This window comes from Sciurus vulgaris (genome assembly GCF_902686455.1).
Source record: "Sciurus vulgaris genome assembly, chromosome: 18".
NCBI classification, from domain to species: Eukaryota; Metazoa; Chordata; class Mammalia; order Rodentia; family Sciuridae; genus Sciurus; species Sciurus vulgaris.
In genome coordinates, this window is record NC_136479.1 from 18465140 (window position 1) to 18479273 (window position 14134).

Below are 14134 nucleotides of genomic sequence, written 5' to 3' on the forward strand. Positions count from 1 at the left end.
AATACTGTCCACATCACTCCCTTCCCACTGCCTCGCTTTAATTTAGGCCAGCAGAGGAAGCAAGGTTTCCCTGTTTCTGGTCTCACCTCTGCCTCAGTCCAGCTTCTGCACCACAGTCGGACATCTGAAGTACAATTGAACTGGCACTCCCTTCTCCTCTCCCCAGTTCCCTTCTATCCTCGGAACGCTTTCAAGCACAGGTTTTAAGACCCTGCAGGCCCAGGTCCTCCTGACTTTCCCGGCTGCATTCCTTGCTCTTGGCCACCAACTCTAGCTCTGCCTCCTGCTCTAGCTCCGCCCCCTCTTCTGTCTCCACCTCTATCTCTGGCTCTGCCTCTTACTCTAGCTCCACCTCCAGCTCTGGCTCCGCCCCCTCTTCTGGCTCCTCCTCCAACTCTGGTTCTTCCTTACTCTAGCTCTGCCTCCTGCTGTGGCTCCGCCCCCTCCTCTGGCTCCGCCTCCTGCCCCACCTCAGTGCTGCCTCCACTCTCAGCCACTGCAGGAGCCACCGCTTCACTCTGGACTGTCCACCAGCACCCCCAAGATGTGGTCATGCCCATGTGCTCTCATGGCTCTTCCCTCTCAGCGTCATCTTTGTTTCTATGGTTCCCGTTGTTTCTCCAGGGTCTCGGACAGTTTATATGGAAGAGTAAGCCCTCCATATTTACCTGGCAGACACAATGAATCATAAGACCTGGGCTAGGATGCGAAGGGTCCTTGGGTGAAAAATGTCGAGACTACATGAAACCACACGCAAAGGTTTTTGGGTATTCAAGTGTCATTGTTGATGTGCATTAAAACCGAATTCAAATACTAGTGAGAGGATGAAAACAGAACTTGGGTGAAGTGCTCTTCCTTGTATCAGACTCACTCTTGTGCATGTCATTAGCAATGATGTTTCGAAGTGTGTGACAGATAGACCTTACGGTGACCCTCAGTGATCCCTACCTCCTGCGGTTCACACCCTTGTCTACTTCCCTACCCTTGAGTGTAGACAGACTCTGTGACTTGCTTCTACCAGAATGTGGCAACGGTGATGGGATGTGTTAGGCAACTGTTTTCACTTCTGTGACCAAAAGACCTGACAAGAACAATTTCAGGAGGAAAGGTTTATTTGGGGGCTCATGGTTTCAGAGGTCTCACTCCATAGATGACTATTATGGTTTGGATGTGGTGTCCCCCAAAAGCTCACATGAGACGATGCAAGAAGGTTCAGAGAAGCAGTGACTGGATTACCAGAGCCTTAACCCAATCAGTGAATTAATCACCTGATGGGACTAATTGAGTGGTAGCTGAAGGCAGGTGAGGTGTGGCTGGAGGAGATGGGTCATTGGGGTGTGGATTTGGGGTACATATTTGCATCTGGCAAGTGGAGATTTTGCTCTGCTTCCTGATCATCATGTGAGCTGCTTCCCTCCCCACACTCTTCCGCCATGATGTTCTGCCTCACCTCGAGTCCTGAGGAATGGAGTTGGCTGTCGATGGAGTAAGACCTCTGAAACCATGAGCCCCCAAATAAACTTTTCCTCCCCTACAATTGCTCTGGTTGGGTCTTTTAGTCACAAAGGTGAAAAAGCTGACTAAAACAATGACCAACTCCATTCCTTGGGGTCTGAGATGAGGTAGAGCATCATGGTGGAAGTGTGTGGCATAGGAGAAAGCAGCTGAGAACATGGCACCAAGAGGCAGAGAGAGCTCAACAAAGACAAAATATAACCCTAAAACACAAAACCCTAAAGACATCCTCCCAATGACCCACCTCCTCCTGCCATACCCCACCTGCCTACAGTTACCACCCAGTGACTCCCTACCAGGGGATTAATGCATTGATTAGGTTGAGGCTCTAATGACCCAATCATTTCACCCCTAAACTTTCTTCCATTGTCTCACACGTGAGCTTCTGGGGACACCTCACATCTAATCCATAACAGGAAGTCACTGTGGTTATATATTGTATAATTAATAATTACCTCAGACTGTCTTGCTGGGAGACTCCACGTATGTCATATGGGAAGAGTGGAAGCCACTGGTCTAGAAAGGTCCCAGTCGATGGCATACTATTGCTGTCTGCTGTGAGACCCCAAGACTGTAGTTCCCAAAAACCACTTGGAGTCCTGAAGAGAAGAGACCGTGCAGCAGGATCTGGGAGGGTGGAGGCTCCAGCATGTGATGGGGAATGCTGGGAAGAGGCCTCGGGGAAACACCATTAGGCAGCTTTGTTTCAGCATCTTCAAATATGCGCTTCCTGGGAAGGAGAGCCCTGAGACAGGAACAGGGATTCCATCCATGGAGACCCGGGGAACCAGGGCCATCCAGACGGTCCATGGGTTGGGTCGCACCAACCATCTCTGAACTCTTGGAATGACCATGGAGCAGAATACAGCACAATCAGGGCAGCCAGGGGTCCTCTCTGACCCTCTGCAGCCTTCAGTGTACCGGACAGAAAGCAGCCTCCCTCTCGAGTACTACGTGGTGCTGAGCTGCAGTGTGGTGAGGGGAACCAGCCCGATACTGGTGTTGTGGGGGATGCAGGGGAGCAGGGACAAAAGGTCTGAGCGCATGGGGCTAGAATGTCTTAAGAAATTGTGGAAAGAAGGAAAGGAAACAACCAGAAAGTCAGGCAACCAGCAGGATCTTTCTAGAGTCCAGAACCTTCCTGGATGGCCCGGGATGGCTGCTATGGGTTCAGATTCTGGACCTTCTACCTCTGAAGTTGGGAGGGTGGAAAGAGCCTGCCCAAGGTGATAAGCAGTTTGACGACTCCACAGCAGGAGTTCTGGGTTCCAGAATGACGAGGAGCCAGGTGCCATCCTGGGCTCTGCCTCTGGACAACCCTCAGGTACACTGACTGCTCGGGATGTCCAATTCTGGGCCACCAGGTGCTGGGCTGGCTCATCCCCTCCAGGATGATGGACAGTGGCTTCAGTTTGGTGTTTACCTTTGACTCAAACAATTCTCATTTTTTGAAGCCTGGACTGTTGGGGTAGAGAGTGAGTCACGGACAACAGGAGAATAAAACTTGAATGATGCTCTTAAAACAATGAGGGTTTGGTGTGTGTCGTGTTTCAAAATCAGTCATGAACACAGGCTGCACGCAGGGAGAATGTCAACGCCATCCCCTTGACAGGCACATGTGCACCGTGTCCCCGCATCCCCAAGTGCCGCTCAAGCATCATGGTGGAAACACCTCTGAGGAGCTGCAGACACCCAGCTGTGCAGAGCTGGGCTCCCAGGGGAAGGGGCTCCGCACAGCATCAGCCTCACAGAATCCTTGGCAGGGTTCGTTCTACAGCTAAAGAGGGTGCTGAAAACTCTGGAGGAAGGAAGAGTGAGTCTGGAGCAGACAGAAACTTAACACTTGGGGGTTTACAGGTGCATGTTTTCAAGGCCATTAGTAAGTGTGGGGAGTACTCTGGGGACCCAGGGAACTTGGAGCAAAGAGGTTGCTCATGTCACGCTGGTTTAAGTTCAAAATAAAAGGAAATTCGGTGTCTTCCAGGCCAGGGGCAGGCTACCGAAGCTCCCAGTAGGTTACCCGACAAGGGGAGGCTCTAGCCAGCCAGCCCTGACAGTGTGTCCCCCCATGTGTGCCTGGGCCTGGGGAGGAGCCATCGTGAGAGCAGCTGCCAGGCCGGCAGGAAAGCGTTCCACTCCCTGAGCACAGCTCCTGACGTGCTCTCACGCCTGTGGAGGCTGAGTCCCGAGGTCAATGTCCCCGAGACTAAGTCCCTTGATGGACAAGAAAGGGGTATTGGGACGGATGAGGACAGGAGGGCAGCCTTAGCCATGGAGAGCCAGGCTGGAGGTCTCGGGGAACCTGGTGGCCTTTTTCACTACAGTGACTTCACTATTTTTTTCAAATGTCTTGAGTTACAATTGGACCTCCTTAAATGACCCATCCACAATTCAACTTGGCTGTGGCAATATGCACCCACATGTGTACACACACTACACACACACACACACACACACACACACACACACACACTCCCATTCTAATCTGCTTCCAAGAATTATCAAGTTTTCATATAAACCACAGAATATATTTAATTCAAATTAAACATGAAACTAGAATAATGTTCGGTCCTTATCAAGTAGCAATTACATTGTTTAAAAAAAAAAAAAAGACAGTACATTTCTCTACATTCTGGCAATCTGACAAGGCACGAGTCACATCCAGTTTGATGAGGTGACAGATCCAGCAGTCACCATCGATGCTCAGGGTTCTGAGGGGACTGGAAAACACAGACCAGACTTAATACAAAACGGTTCTGCAGCAAGTCTGCAGGAGGGGACCTCCCTCCTCACACGAGAGTAAAAGTCCCAGTGGCAAGAAGCAGGCGACTTGCATAGCTGAGGGTTGTATTAAACGGGGGCGCGTTGCTTCTTGTTGGTTCCGAGCTGTGGGGGTGCTGGCTGCATTCACGGCAGTGACAGAAGCTTCCTATACACCGCTCGGCAGTGAGGCCCGTTCCTCTCCAGGTACTTCCTTGTTTTTGATTTTTTGGCATCGTTTCCCTCCCAGGTAAAGAAAGCCAACTTCTTCAAGACCCAGGTCATTCAGCTTAAAGTGCAGGCCTCTATGTCCTCCCTGGCTGTGCACAAGGCCAGGCCGGCGTGGGAGACCCTTCTCCTCCACTGAAAGCTTTTCGCTGTCTGGTCTACCCAGCCCAGTTCCGCTCCGCAGGCGGGCGGGGCGGGCCGGGAGTGGCTCTCTTCACAAGGCGGTACTTTCTGTGTCGTTGTCTATGTCCAGCAGAATGTGGCCAGGCAGGTCTCTGTTTGCTGAGTCTGAGTGCATTTCAGGAAAGATGTTGCGAAGCGGTTCTGAAACCCTAGAATTGGTGTCTGGACAAAAACATGAGGAGACAGGGTATCAATGGGGGTGATGTGCCAGAGTCCCGGGAAAGAGGCAGGGGGTTTGAGTCAGCCCATGCACACAGTCCCTTGCTAGAGACCTCAGCAGCCCTTAGAGGTTGAGTCAAGCCTTGGAGACCCCAGAGGGTGGCCCGCTTGGCATAATCCTCTCTGGTGCACATTCTTGTGAGCCCGGGCAGCCCTCAGAGATGAGACCCTTGAAGGATTTGCTTGTTTTGACTGAAGAAAGGGAACCTCTTCCTTACCAAGGCCTCTAAAGCACTAGCTGAAACCTCCAACCAGCCTCAGGGATGCAGACAGACGAGTTGTTCTGGAAAGAGCTTGCTTCTGAGGCTGGCAGCGATTTCTCCTGTTACTAATGCTATGACCTCAACCCTGGCCTAGCGAAATTCTGGGTTGAATTATGTGGGTTGTGGGGGCTGTCCTGTGTATTATAAGATATTGAGCAGAATCCATGGACTTTATTCACCAAATGCTAGATGGCTCTTTTCCCCTAGGGTGATAATCCAAAATGTCTGTACACACTGCCAAGAGTCAGCTGGGGGCACAATCATCCCTGGTTGACAATAACTGAAGTAGACTACAAAATCTCCTGCAAATATTAATTTTCTCTTCTCTAATACTTATACAGCAAATTCCCTTTTCATGTCTTATTACGTTGGCTGAAATTCCTTTGGTGGACTCCCTCCCCATCCTTCCCCTCCACAGTGCTGGGCTGCAACCCTGGGCTTCATGCACGCTAGGCACGTGCTCTGCCACTGAGTTATATATGTTCCCAGCCCTGAAATTCCTTTAGTAGGATGGAAAACAGTCCCCAAGCCACTGTCCCTCACACTCACGTTCATAAGACACCTTCATCACAGCTCTTCCCAGAGAGGTTAGTGGGCCTTAGATTCATCACTCATGAACAGTTATTAATATTTACTGAGCACTGACCACATGTCGTGTTCTGCCTGCTGAAGACGTAACAGTGAAGCAGACAGACAACCTTAGAGGAGCCTGTGGTCACGCGGGGAGTCTGGCCCTGAGGCTCAGTGTCAGGTGGATGCGAGCTCTGGCAAATCATGAGGAAAGCCCTGGCAGGTGTGTGCAGGAAGGGATGTGTTTAGATATGTCGTGACTTTACTCTGTCAGGTCAGGGGTGTCCTGGAGGGTGCAGGGAAGGCACTTCCCAGGCGTGCTGAAGGGTGGCTTCCTTGGCCCTGGTCATGGCCACGCCTGTCTGCCCGTGCTGGAGCTGGTCTGAGATTGCTGCTGCCTCCCTGCTCCTCAGCCACATAGGCACAGCGGGCAAATGCCGGGGAACTTTGGCACCGCTCTGACTCATTCCTGCCCCAACCCTGTCCTCACTCCTCTGCCTACGGTTCTCCTTGGGGCATCCCTCTTCTCAGTGCTGGCAGACTGTCCCTCAAGTCTCGCTACGCACCACAACTCAGAGAAATTCCTAGATTTATGGAGGTGCCTGTGCGGTAAAGAATTCAGGTGCTGAACGTCATTTCAGATGGTAAATCCAACTGAACTGGGCTGAACTGCATCATACGATGGCACAGTCGAAGGCTGTCTGTGCACAGAACTGAGGATGTCTCAGAATTGTCCTCAGCAGAATGGAAGTCAACAGGGTGGGGGCCACATCTGTCTTGTTCATAGTGCATCCTCAGTGCCTGGAAGCATGACGGGCAAAGGGCTCATTACACCTCGTGGCTGGACACCTGGCTGGCTGCAGGGCTGGATGGGTAAGGGAAGAGTCATCTAGAGCGACCACCTTTCCAACCCTCCCTTCTTATATCCTTAGGCGATGGCAGCCATGACTCAAGGCAACAATGGAACAAAAAACCATTGTAAATTGCAAATCCCTTCCCTGTTATCCTAACCCAACAAAACAGATGGTGCTAAGCAGCTAGTGTTTCCTCTCAACCCCCAGAGTTGACAAGGAACCTGGAGGCTGGACTAGACTTCTACTAGTTAACATCTGTATTTACATGCAAGACCTCAAACATCACAGATAATATCTTTTTTTTTTTTTTTTTTTTTTTTTTGCGGTGCTGGGGATTGAACCCAGGGCCTTGTGCTTGCAAGGCAAGCACTCTACCAACTGAGCTATATCCCCAGCCCTCACAGATAATATCTTAATTTTTACTTCACTGAATTTTTCTATTTATAACGAACACAATTATATATCTGGAGGAAAAATGTGTGGTGGGGCAAAAGGGAGATCCCTTTAACCAGCCTCCTGTCCCAGCCGGGCCCCCAGCCCCTTCTCATTCTCCTGTGTGTCATTTTGTGAAAGCAAATAGTGGACCTGTTTGCACACAAGGAGGAAGAAGGATGGCCATGTGTGCAGAGCCAGTTCCGAGGAGAATGTCAGTCACAAGGACAGTGACATCATTGAGCACTGGCTGGGTGTGAGGCTTGCGCAGTGCTCCTCACACGCTGTCACATGCCCTCTTGCACCCCTGCCAATCAACCCTACACCAGCTTTAGTTCCACTGTGGAGAGAGAACGGGAGACAGAGGCTCAGGGGACAAGACTGTGCAGGTCTGAAGGGATCAAGGCCAGCGTGGCTGGACTGTGGCTCGTGATCTGCATAACGTTTTTCCTCCTTAAGGGAGTATGGAAGTTCTTGGGTGAGGATCCTGAGAGACGTTACCTGAGGAGCTAATGGTTGCAGCCTTAAACATGCTGGAGCATTGTAGTAAAAAGGAAAAAAAGATTATATTAAAGACAGATGAAAGAACCCTATGAATATAAATTCATACTATCTACATTCTAAGAAGGAATGGTCTTTGTGCATATTGCTTGGAATTAAGTTTATGGCAGATACTAACAACAACAGACTCAGCCCAAAGGCAGCATGGAGATGGTTCACTGTGGATTCAGGCCTCTGACGCATGTAACCCAGGTTCCTTCCTGTTCTGAGTATCTTCATCCAGGAAGCAGGCCCTCCAGGGACCTGAACTGGCAATCCAATATTTAGGGTATGGTTCTAAAATGGTTCATCTCTCCAGCAATTTTGAGTATGTACTTTCAGTTGTAAATCTATCCTTCAAGAAGGCAAGGTTACCTGATAGTAACTTGGCTAAGGAGAGGATCCAAATCTACTCTTGAGGTGTTTCAGGCGCAGCTGCAGGGTGCAGAGCCCTACTGCCCCTGTCCGTCCCTCCACTCCAACCGGGGACTGAGGGCATGGCTGCCTTCTGTTCCTCACCATTCTTTAAGGCTATGAAAGCCACTGGCTCAACTTTTTACTACTCTAGGAGAGCTTCTGTTCAAGTCTCACTGGATGTTTAACCTGACATGATTTCTGTTATCTACTTACTAAAACTGCCAGTAGAAGTACAAGCCACTCAGTACTGATCCATCTGCTTGATGAAATATTACGTAGTCATCTAAAAAAGATGACTATAAAAACTGGCAAAGACCATAGGATGTAAAACAGAATAACACAGGATCAAAACTTGTAAATGTCAAAATAATTATGATCATGCGCCTCCTTGCCTTCAGAAAAACTAGAATTTTAAAAAGTAGACTAAAAATACTTATTGAACTGTAGAATTATAATTTCTTATTATTTCTATTTCTCAAAATTTCTCTAATATTCAAGCTAATGTGTTGCTTTCATGATATAAAAAGGTTTGATTTTAAAAAGGGGTTGCAGGCTGTCCAATGTTATGGGCATTTGAGAGTGATTCCATCGTACAGTGGGAGAATGACCCCTGGGTATGCTCCTGAGTCCTCTCACTTCATTAAAGACGTCTTCTCCTCCAGAGCATTGTCTTTCTAACCCACAAAAACACTGATACCAGGTAAACCAAGTGGTGCATCAAACTGAAATATCCACAGCAGGGCCCTCCGTTGACCTGTCTCTGGGTCCTGGAAGGCCAGGTCTGGGCATGTCAGTTCTATAAATGCTGACTTATGAATCAATCTAACAAGTAACTTTGATCTAAGACATTTTCTTCTAGATAAACATGAATAACTGCCATTCATTTTAACCCATGTATACCAAGGCCTGTGACAGAGCTTCCTGTTTTATCTATGTCAATTCCGTCAGCAGTTCTGCCATGTCACCACTTCCCAGGTCAACCAGGTGATCTCTTGCCCAGTGTAACAGGGAGCTAAAATGCTAACTCAGGTGCGCCTGACTGCAGTGTTTGTTCCTTCTACTACACCTCCAGCCTGTGCGACAGAGAAAAGAAGTGAAATCAGCAGTGCCGAGGCCGGCCCTGTGACCACCTGTTCCACATCTGTGCACACACTTAGTATTCAGGGCACCTCACAGCAAGCATGAACAAGCCGCCCTCCTTTAGTGAGTGCATGCACTATTAGTAGGGGTGCAAGCAGGCAGGGTTAGGGAGATTGGTTAGTAACAGGCATTAGTGCACAAGTATGATCAGACAGTAGCAAAAATGCTTTGGCCAATCAGGTGCCTTTTCCTTACCATTAAATATTCCAATTTCAGTTCTTACTGAATATGGCAGGTCATACATCTAAATTATTTAATGAAATGTTTAAATTAGAATACTCTTTGCTAAAACCTATTAAACACAGCAAGATGTAAACCCTTTCCCTTGGGAAGTTAAAACCCTACTGATCCTTCGTTCTCCAGAGCTCAGCTGTGGCGCCAAGCTGCCAGGGACTGGCTACCAAACCTGCAGGGCAGCAGTAATCCCCCGGGAGCTAACCTTAATCCCACAAGCCTTGTGTCAGCCCATCTGAAGTTTTCCAAGTGAAAACAAGATGTCATGAGAAAGAACCCCTGCTCAAGAAAGTTACTGTCTTCCTGAAAACCCCTTGCTGTGTCTAAGAATGGTTAATAGCAAGACCAACCCTCGTGGGCTCCTGAATTCTAAATGCTGGCTTTCTGTGCACTTCCAAGGACATCCAGGTGATTTTAAGATGTTAAAGGTTAATTCTGTAATACAAAGACAATTCTGGTGACCTGGAATCTTGTGTTAAGAGAACTGACAGCATGGTTTGGCTTTTAAATATTTAGCTAATACCTTAAGAAAAAGTATCTTTAAGTGTAAAGTTTCACCTCATAATTACAAAACACAGTGAATTACACTGTTGTAGCTGATTGACAGAAAACCTGACATAAATACATCACAGGTTAAGAACTGTATTAAAGAAGATCTGGTTTTCAGTCCTCTGTCTAAATAAAATGAAAGATCTAGAAATAAAATGTTGGTGTGCCACAGTATGAAAGTGTTGATCCTTTAATAGTGATTAGAGTTCAGTTACTTTACTTTGTAAATGATTTCTACACCCAACAGGGCACTCCCAGAGGAGTAAGGGGGTGGACTCAGGCCTGCACCTCTTCCATGTTTTCAGTTACTCTAGAGTTTGCCCTTCTGCTGTCTATGGAAGTCTGGCTCCTACAGAAGCTACAGGGTCCATGAAATGCTTCCGGCTCTGATGAAAGCAATCACACTCCGAACGAGAGGCTTCTGCTGAGCAAATGTGGGGCCAAGGGCAGGTTGAGATGAGCCTCTGGGCGCCTTTTAAAAAGCTCATTATGGTTTAAGAAAGCAAAACATAGGCATGCTGGATTGCAAAGGGATTCAAAGGAAATCAGGAAAGGATCTTGGGGTGAAGACTGTTTTTCACCCCCATCCTGAGAATTTCAGACATCAATTAAGAAGCTCCATGCAGTTAAACTTGCACTTAAGATAAAAAAAAAAAAAAAAAAAAAAAAAAATCTAAAGTAAAACAAAGCTAGGACATAGCGGGTACGAGTCTTCGTGGTGACAGCACCCGAGTCCTCTATGGTTGGATGCCGATGAGCCAATCGATGGGAGGCAAACTGCCATGGCAGCAGCGAACTACTGTTAAAGGCTTTCCAAGACAGAAAGGCCAGCATCCTACGTGAGCAGCCTGAAGGCAGCTCTCAGCCTACTGGCACCTATCCTGCATCTGGAGCTCTGCAGCTCAACGTGCTTCTGATGAGGGCAAAAGGAGGGTCCGCGTGCCACGGCACGGATGGCCCGCTGCCTGCCATCGTGCAGGGACACGGGCCACTCTGGAGCACAAAGTCCAAAGCACATACACGAAACGCGGCTTAGCAGGAGCGTTGGAGCTGCGGTTCAAGCTGCTTGAGGGGTACAGACCTTAGTCCTGGGCACCTTCCCCACCTGTGAGGGCACTAGGAAGGACATCTATTGGGAAACAAACAAGTAAAGAGACCATTGTGGCTTTGTGGTTTTTAAAATAAACCCTGGTGTCACCATTGATGGCATGTGCGAACCAGGCGTTATATTCCTGGGAAAAAGAAGCCATTGAAAGACACCTTTTGAAGTTGGCTACCTTACCATCTGGGTACCAGTTTTGGGTGTACTGTTGGCCCATTTTTCACTGAGAGCCCACAGGAATATTTCAGTGACTTCTCCAAAAATGCCTCCATCTAGAACAATCTACTGCTAGGCTATCGTAGGTATGAGGAGGCTGCTGTAAGAAATGATGTGGAGCTCTGAATACCATTTTTAAAACACACTAAAAATCTATTCATCCCTAAAATTAAATATTAAATTTGAGTGTCTGGGACAGAAATGTTTTTTAATATGATTAAGTAAAATGGTCATGTTTTAGACTTCCTCTAAGAGATCCCATGAGGTGGCCCACTCCACCAGTATAATCGTCCCCTCTCCAAAACAGGCTCGCACTGGGCTTGCAGAAGAATCCCAGTTCCTCCCTCTCGTGCCATTTGAAGGTGGCACACTGATAGGATCAGGCTCTGAGACCTGCCTTCCCACACCTCCTGGCACCTCCTATGGCCAGGCGGTGGATGGCAGGCTTTGCAGGCCATGTGATCTGCCCAACCACACCACTCCCGCTGTAGCACAAGAGCAGCCACAGACCACATGCAAGCCCCTGGGTGCGCCAGCACATGGCGGGGCCAGCTGGGCTGCAGGTCCTTCTGCTGGCGGCTGCTCAAAGGCAAAGCCTGAGTGAAGGGGTAGTGTGAAAACCACAGAGCTGGGAGAAGCGTGGGCGGGACTTCCTACTCACCCGTCACTATTTTGGAAGCTGTTGGTGCTGCGCTGGTGAGGCTGCCGTCCCCGGCAGAGTGGGCACCAGGAGGATGGGGGGGCGGGGGTACGCTGGGTCGGTTCCTCGGCTTTGGTACTGGTCTGGGTCTTGGTAGGGTTCCAGCCTGTGTCTGTGCGGCCTCGGGGTTACTCACCGCCTGGGTCTGAGCGGCTGGCACGCCGAGGTTCTGCTTTCCTAGGGGTGGAGTGCTGGGGGGTGTTGGAGTCTGGGGAGGGGTGGGGGTCAGCTGCTCGAGTCCGTGCTCGCTGGGCAGTGCCATGGAGGTGGGCGGGCCCTGGCTGCCAGGTTTGGTGTGCACCTGTGGCGTGGCCTGGGTCGGGGGCTGTGGCGGCGGGTGACTGGGTGCTTGTATTGGAGACAGGCTGCTGGAGTACCTCCGGGGTGCAGAGAGCTGGGGGGTAGCCGAGGGCTGGCCCGGAGCCTGGCCTGTGTGCTGGGCGGGAGGAGAAGGGCTTCGAGCGCACGGCTTTGGTGACAGGCTGGGTGGAAGCTGAGCTGTTCCTGGAGAACTCTGGCCCCCAGGATGGCCAGGAGGTGGGTTTCCCGGCTTCGGGGGCGCTGGAGCAGGTTTTTTAACTGCTGCACAGAAGAGAAAACACCACTTTCAGTTACAGTAGCAGGGCGACAGCCAGCACCTCAGCCAGGAGGCAGGGCCAAGCTCTCCAGGGGCAAGCGGTGCTGACCTCACACACCCTGCCAGGAGGAGGGCGGCCGCCTGGGTCTCCTTCCTGGGACCTGGAGTGCCAGTCTAGCCATTGGAAGGCCATCTGGCCAACGCCAAGGAGGGACTTCCTTCCAGGCACCTGACTGCCCCTCCTCAAAAGGCTGAAGTCAGCAAAACACAAGGAAAGACTGAGACGCTGGCAGAGTGGAGGAGCAGGAGACGGGACCTCCTGGGTGGGGAAGGGACGTCACTGGAATTTAATGAATAGCTGGGAACCAGTATCAGTCCCTTGGCTGTGATGAATGTCCCCTGGTGATGTCAGACAGGAACAAAAGGGGAAGCTGGGCGGGAGCTGTGTGGGAACTCAACTGCACGTAAATTAAAACTTAGGCCAAAGTTAAAAGTTCATTTAAAAATATTAAGTGCATTATACACACACAGGCCCTTTGTGACTGCCATTTTAAAATATTAGAAAGAAGAAAAAGCAGTTAACAGAGGCTGCTGCACCGACACAGAAATGCTGCACCAGGTCCCACACCCCAAGCACCCCAGAACACAGGAAGAACGGAGGGAGGGGGCGCAGCGGGCGGCCCACCGGGCCAACCCTGGCCCGACCCCAAGAATCGTCCGGGTTAACAGACACATCCTAGATAAGAGGAAGAGCGGCCTTGGAACGATTTCCCTCAAGAGAGGATGAGAGCCACCACTCTCCTCCTGACACCAGCAAGGTCGGCCTGGGACTTGACACTGAGGAGGAAGGCATGGAGGACAACAGCTCTGGAGCCCCGGATTTGGGCCAGGAGGGTGGGCACACCCGAGCATGTCATGATTTCTGCTAAGATCTCACTGATCCCACAAGAAAGGGAGAAGAAAATGAAGGACAGAAATGGACTTGTGTCACTCCCCTAACGCATCACTGGCACCAGCTGAGCACTGCGACAGCCATTTCACAGTGGAGATCACTGAGGAACAGAGAGGGCAAGCATTTCGTAAGAGGCCACACAGTGAGTAAAGGGCAGAGCAGAGCTTCACACCGTGTCAGGTGGCCTCCCTGGATTCTTCTTCCTCTTTCTTCCTACACTGCTTGGTTCCCTGCTCCCTGCTCACAGAGCCCAGAATCCAGAGTTGATAAGGTGAGGTCTGCTCACTGGCCTAGCACTTCTGACGCTGGAACTCCGAATGCCTTTTTCACAACCCACCAGCCAACTTGCACGGAAGAGCTCTCTCGAAGGTCAGTCGCACCCTGGTTGCCACAGCAGATTTAAATTCATAAAACGAAAGCTCGTTCCTGACACTTAAGTGTACAGTGGGAATCAGGAGCGGAACGACAACAGCAGGGTGACAGGGCCATGGGCCGGGACCCACACAGGGCAGGGCTGAGAAAGCGGGCCTGGTAAGACCACCAGAGAGTGTGAGGGAAGTGGGGGAGGGGGAGGGGGATGGAACCATCCCCCAGGAAGCCTGAGAGCCGAGAGTCAGGGAGCCAGAGAGGCTGCTGACGCCGCCAGGGAAGAGCCTCAGTCTGGACGAAGGGGTCCGCAGGGG

General features: G+C 50.3%; 1 protein-coding gene across 8 annotated transcripts in view; it reads right to left on the reverse strand.

Moving 5' to 3' along the window:
* Positions 1-4029: 4029 nt before the first annotated feature.
* The window catches only part of ARHGAP17 (Rho GTPase activating protein 17), an 83142-nt gene continuing 73037 nt past the window's right edge, over positions 4030-14134 (reverse strand). For 4 of the 8 annotated variants that reach the window (XM_079121166.1, XM_079121170.1, XM_079121168.1 and 1 more), the window contains 2 exons: positions 11884-12504; positions 4030-4848 (listed from right to left, as the gene is read on the reverse strand). In XM_079121166.1, coding sequence (XP_078977292.1) covers positions 4718-4848; positions 11884-12504 — 752 coding nt within the window. In that variant the 3' untranslated portion in view covers positions 4030-4717. Of the gene's footprint in view, positions 4849-9316; positions 9366-10924; positions 11034-11883; positions 12505-14134 lie in introns of all 8 variants that reach the window. The other 4 variants (XM_079121171.1, XM_079121167.1, XR_013760720.1 and 1 more) reach the window with 3 other exon arrangements.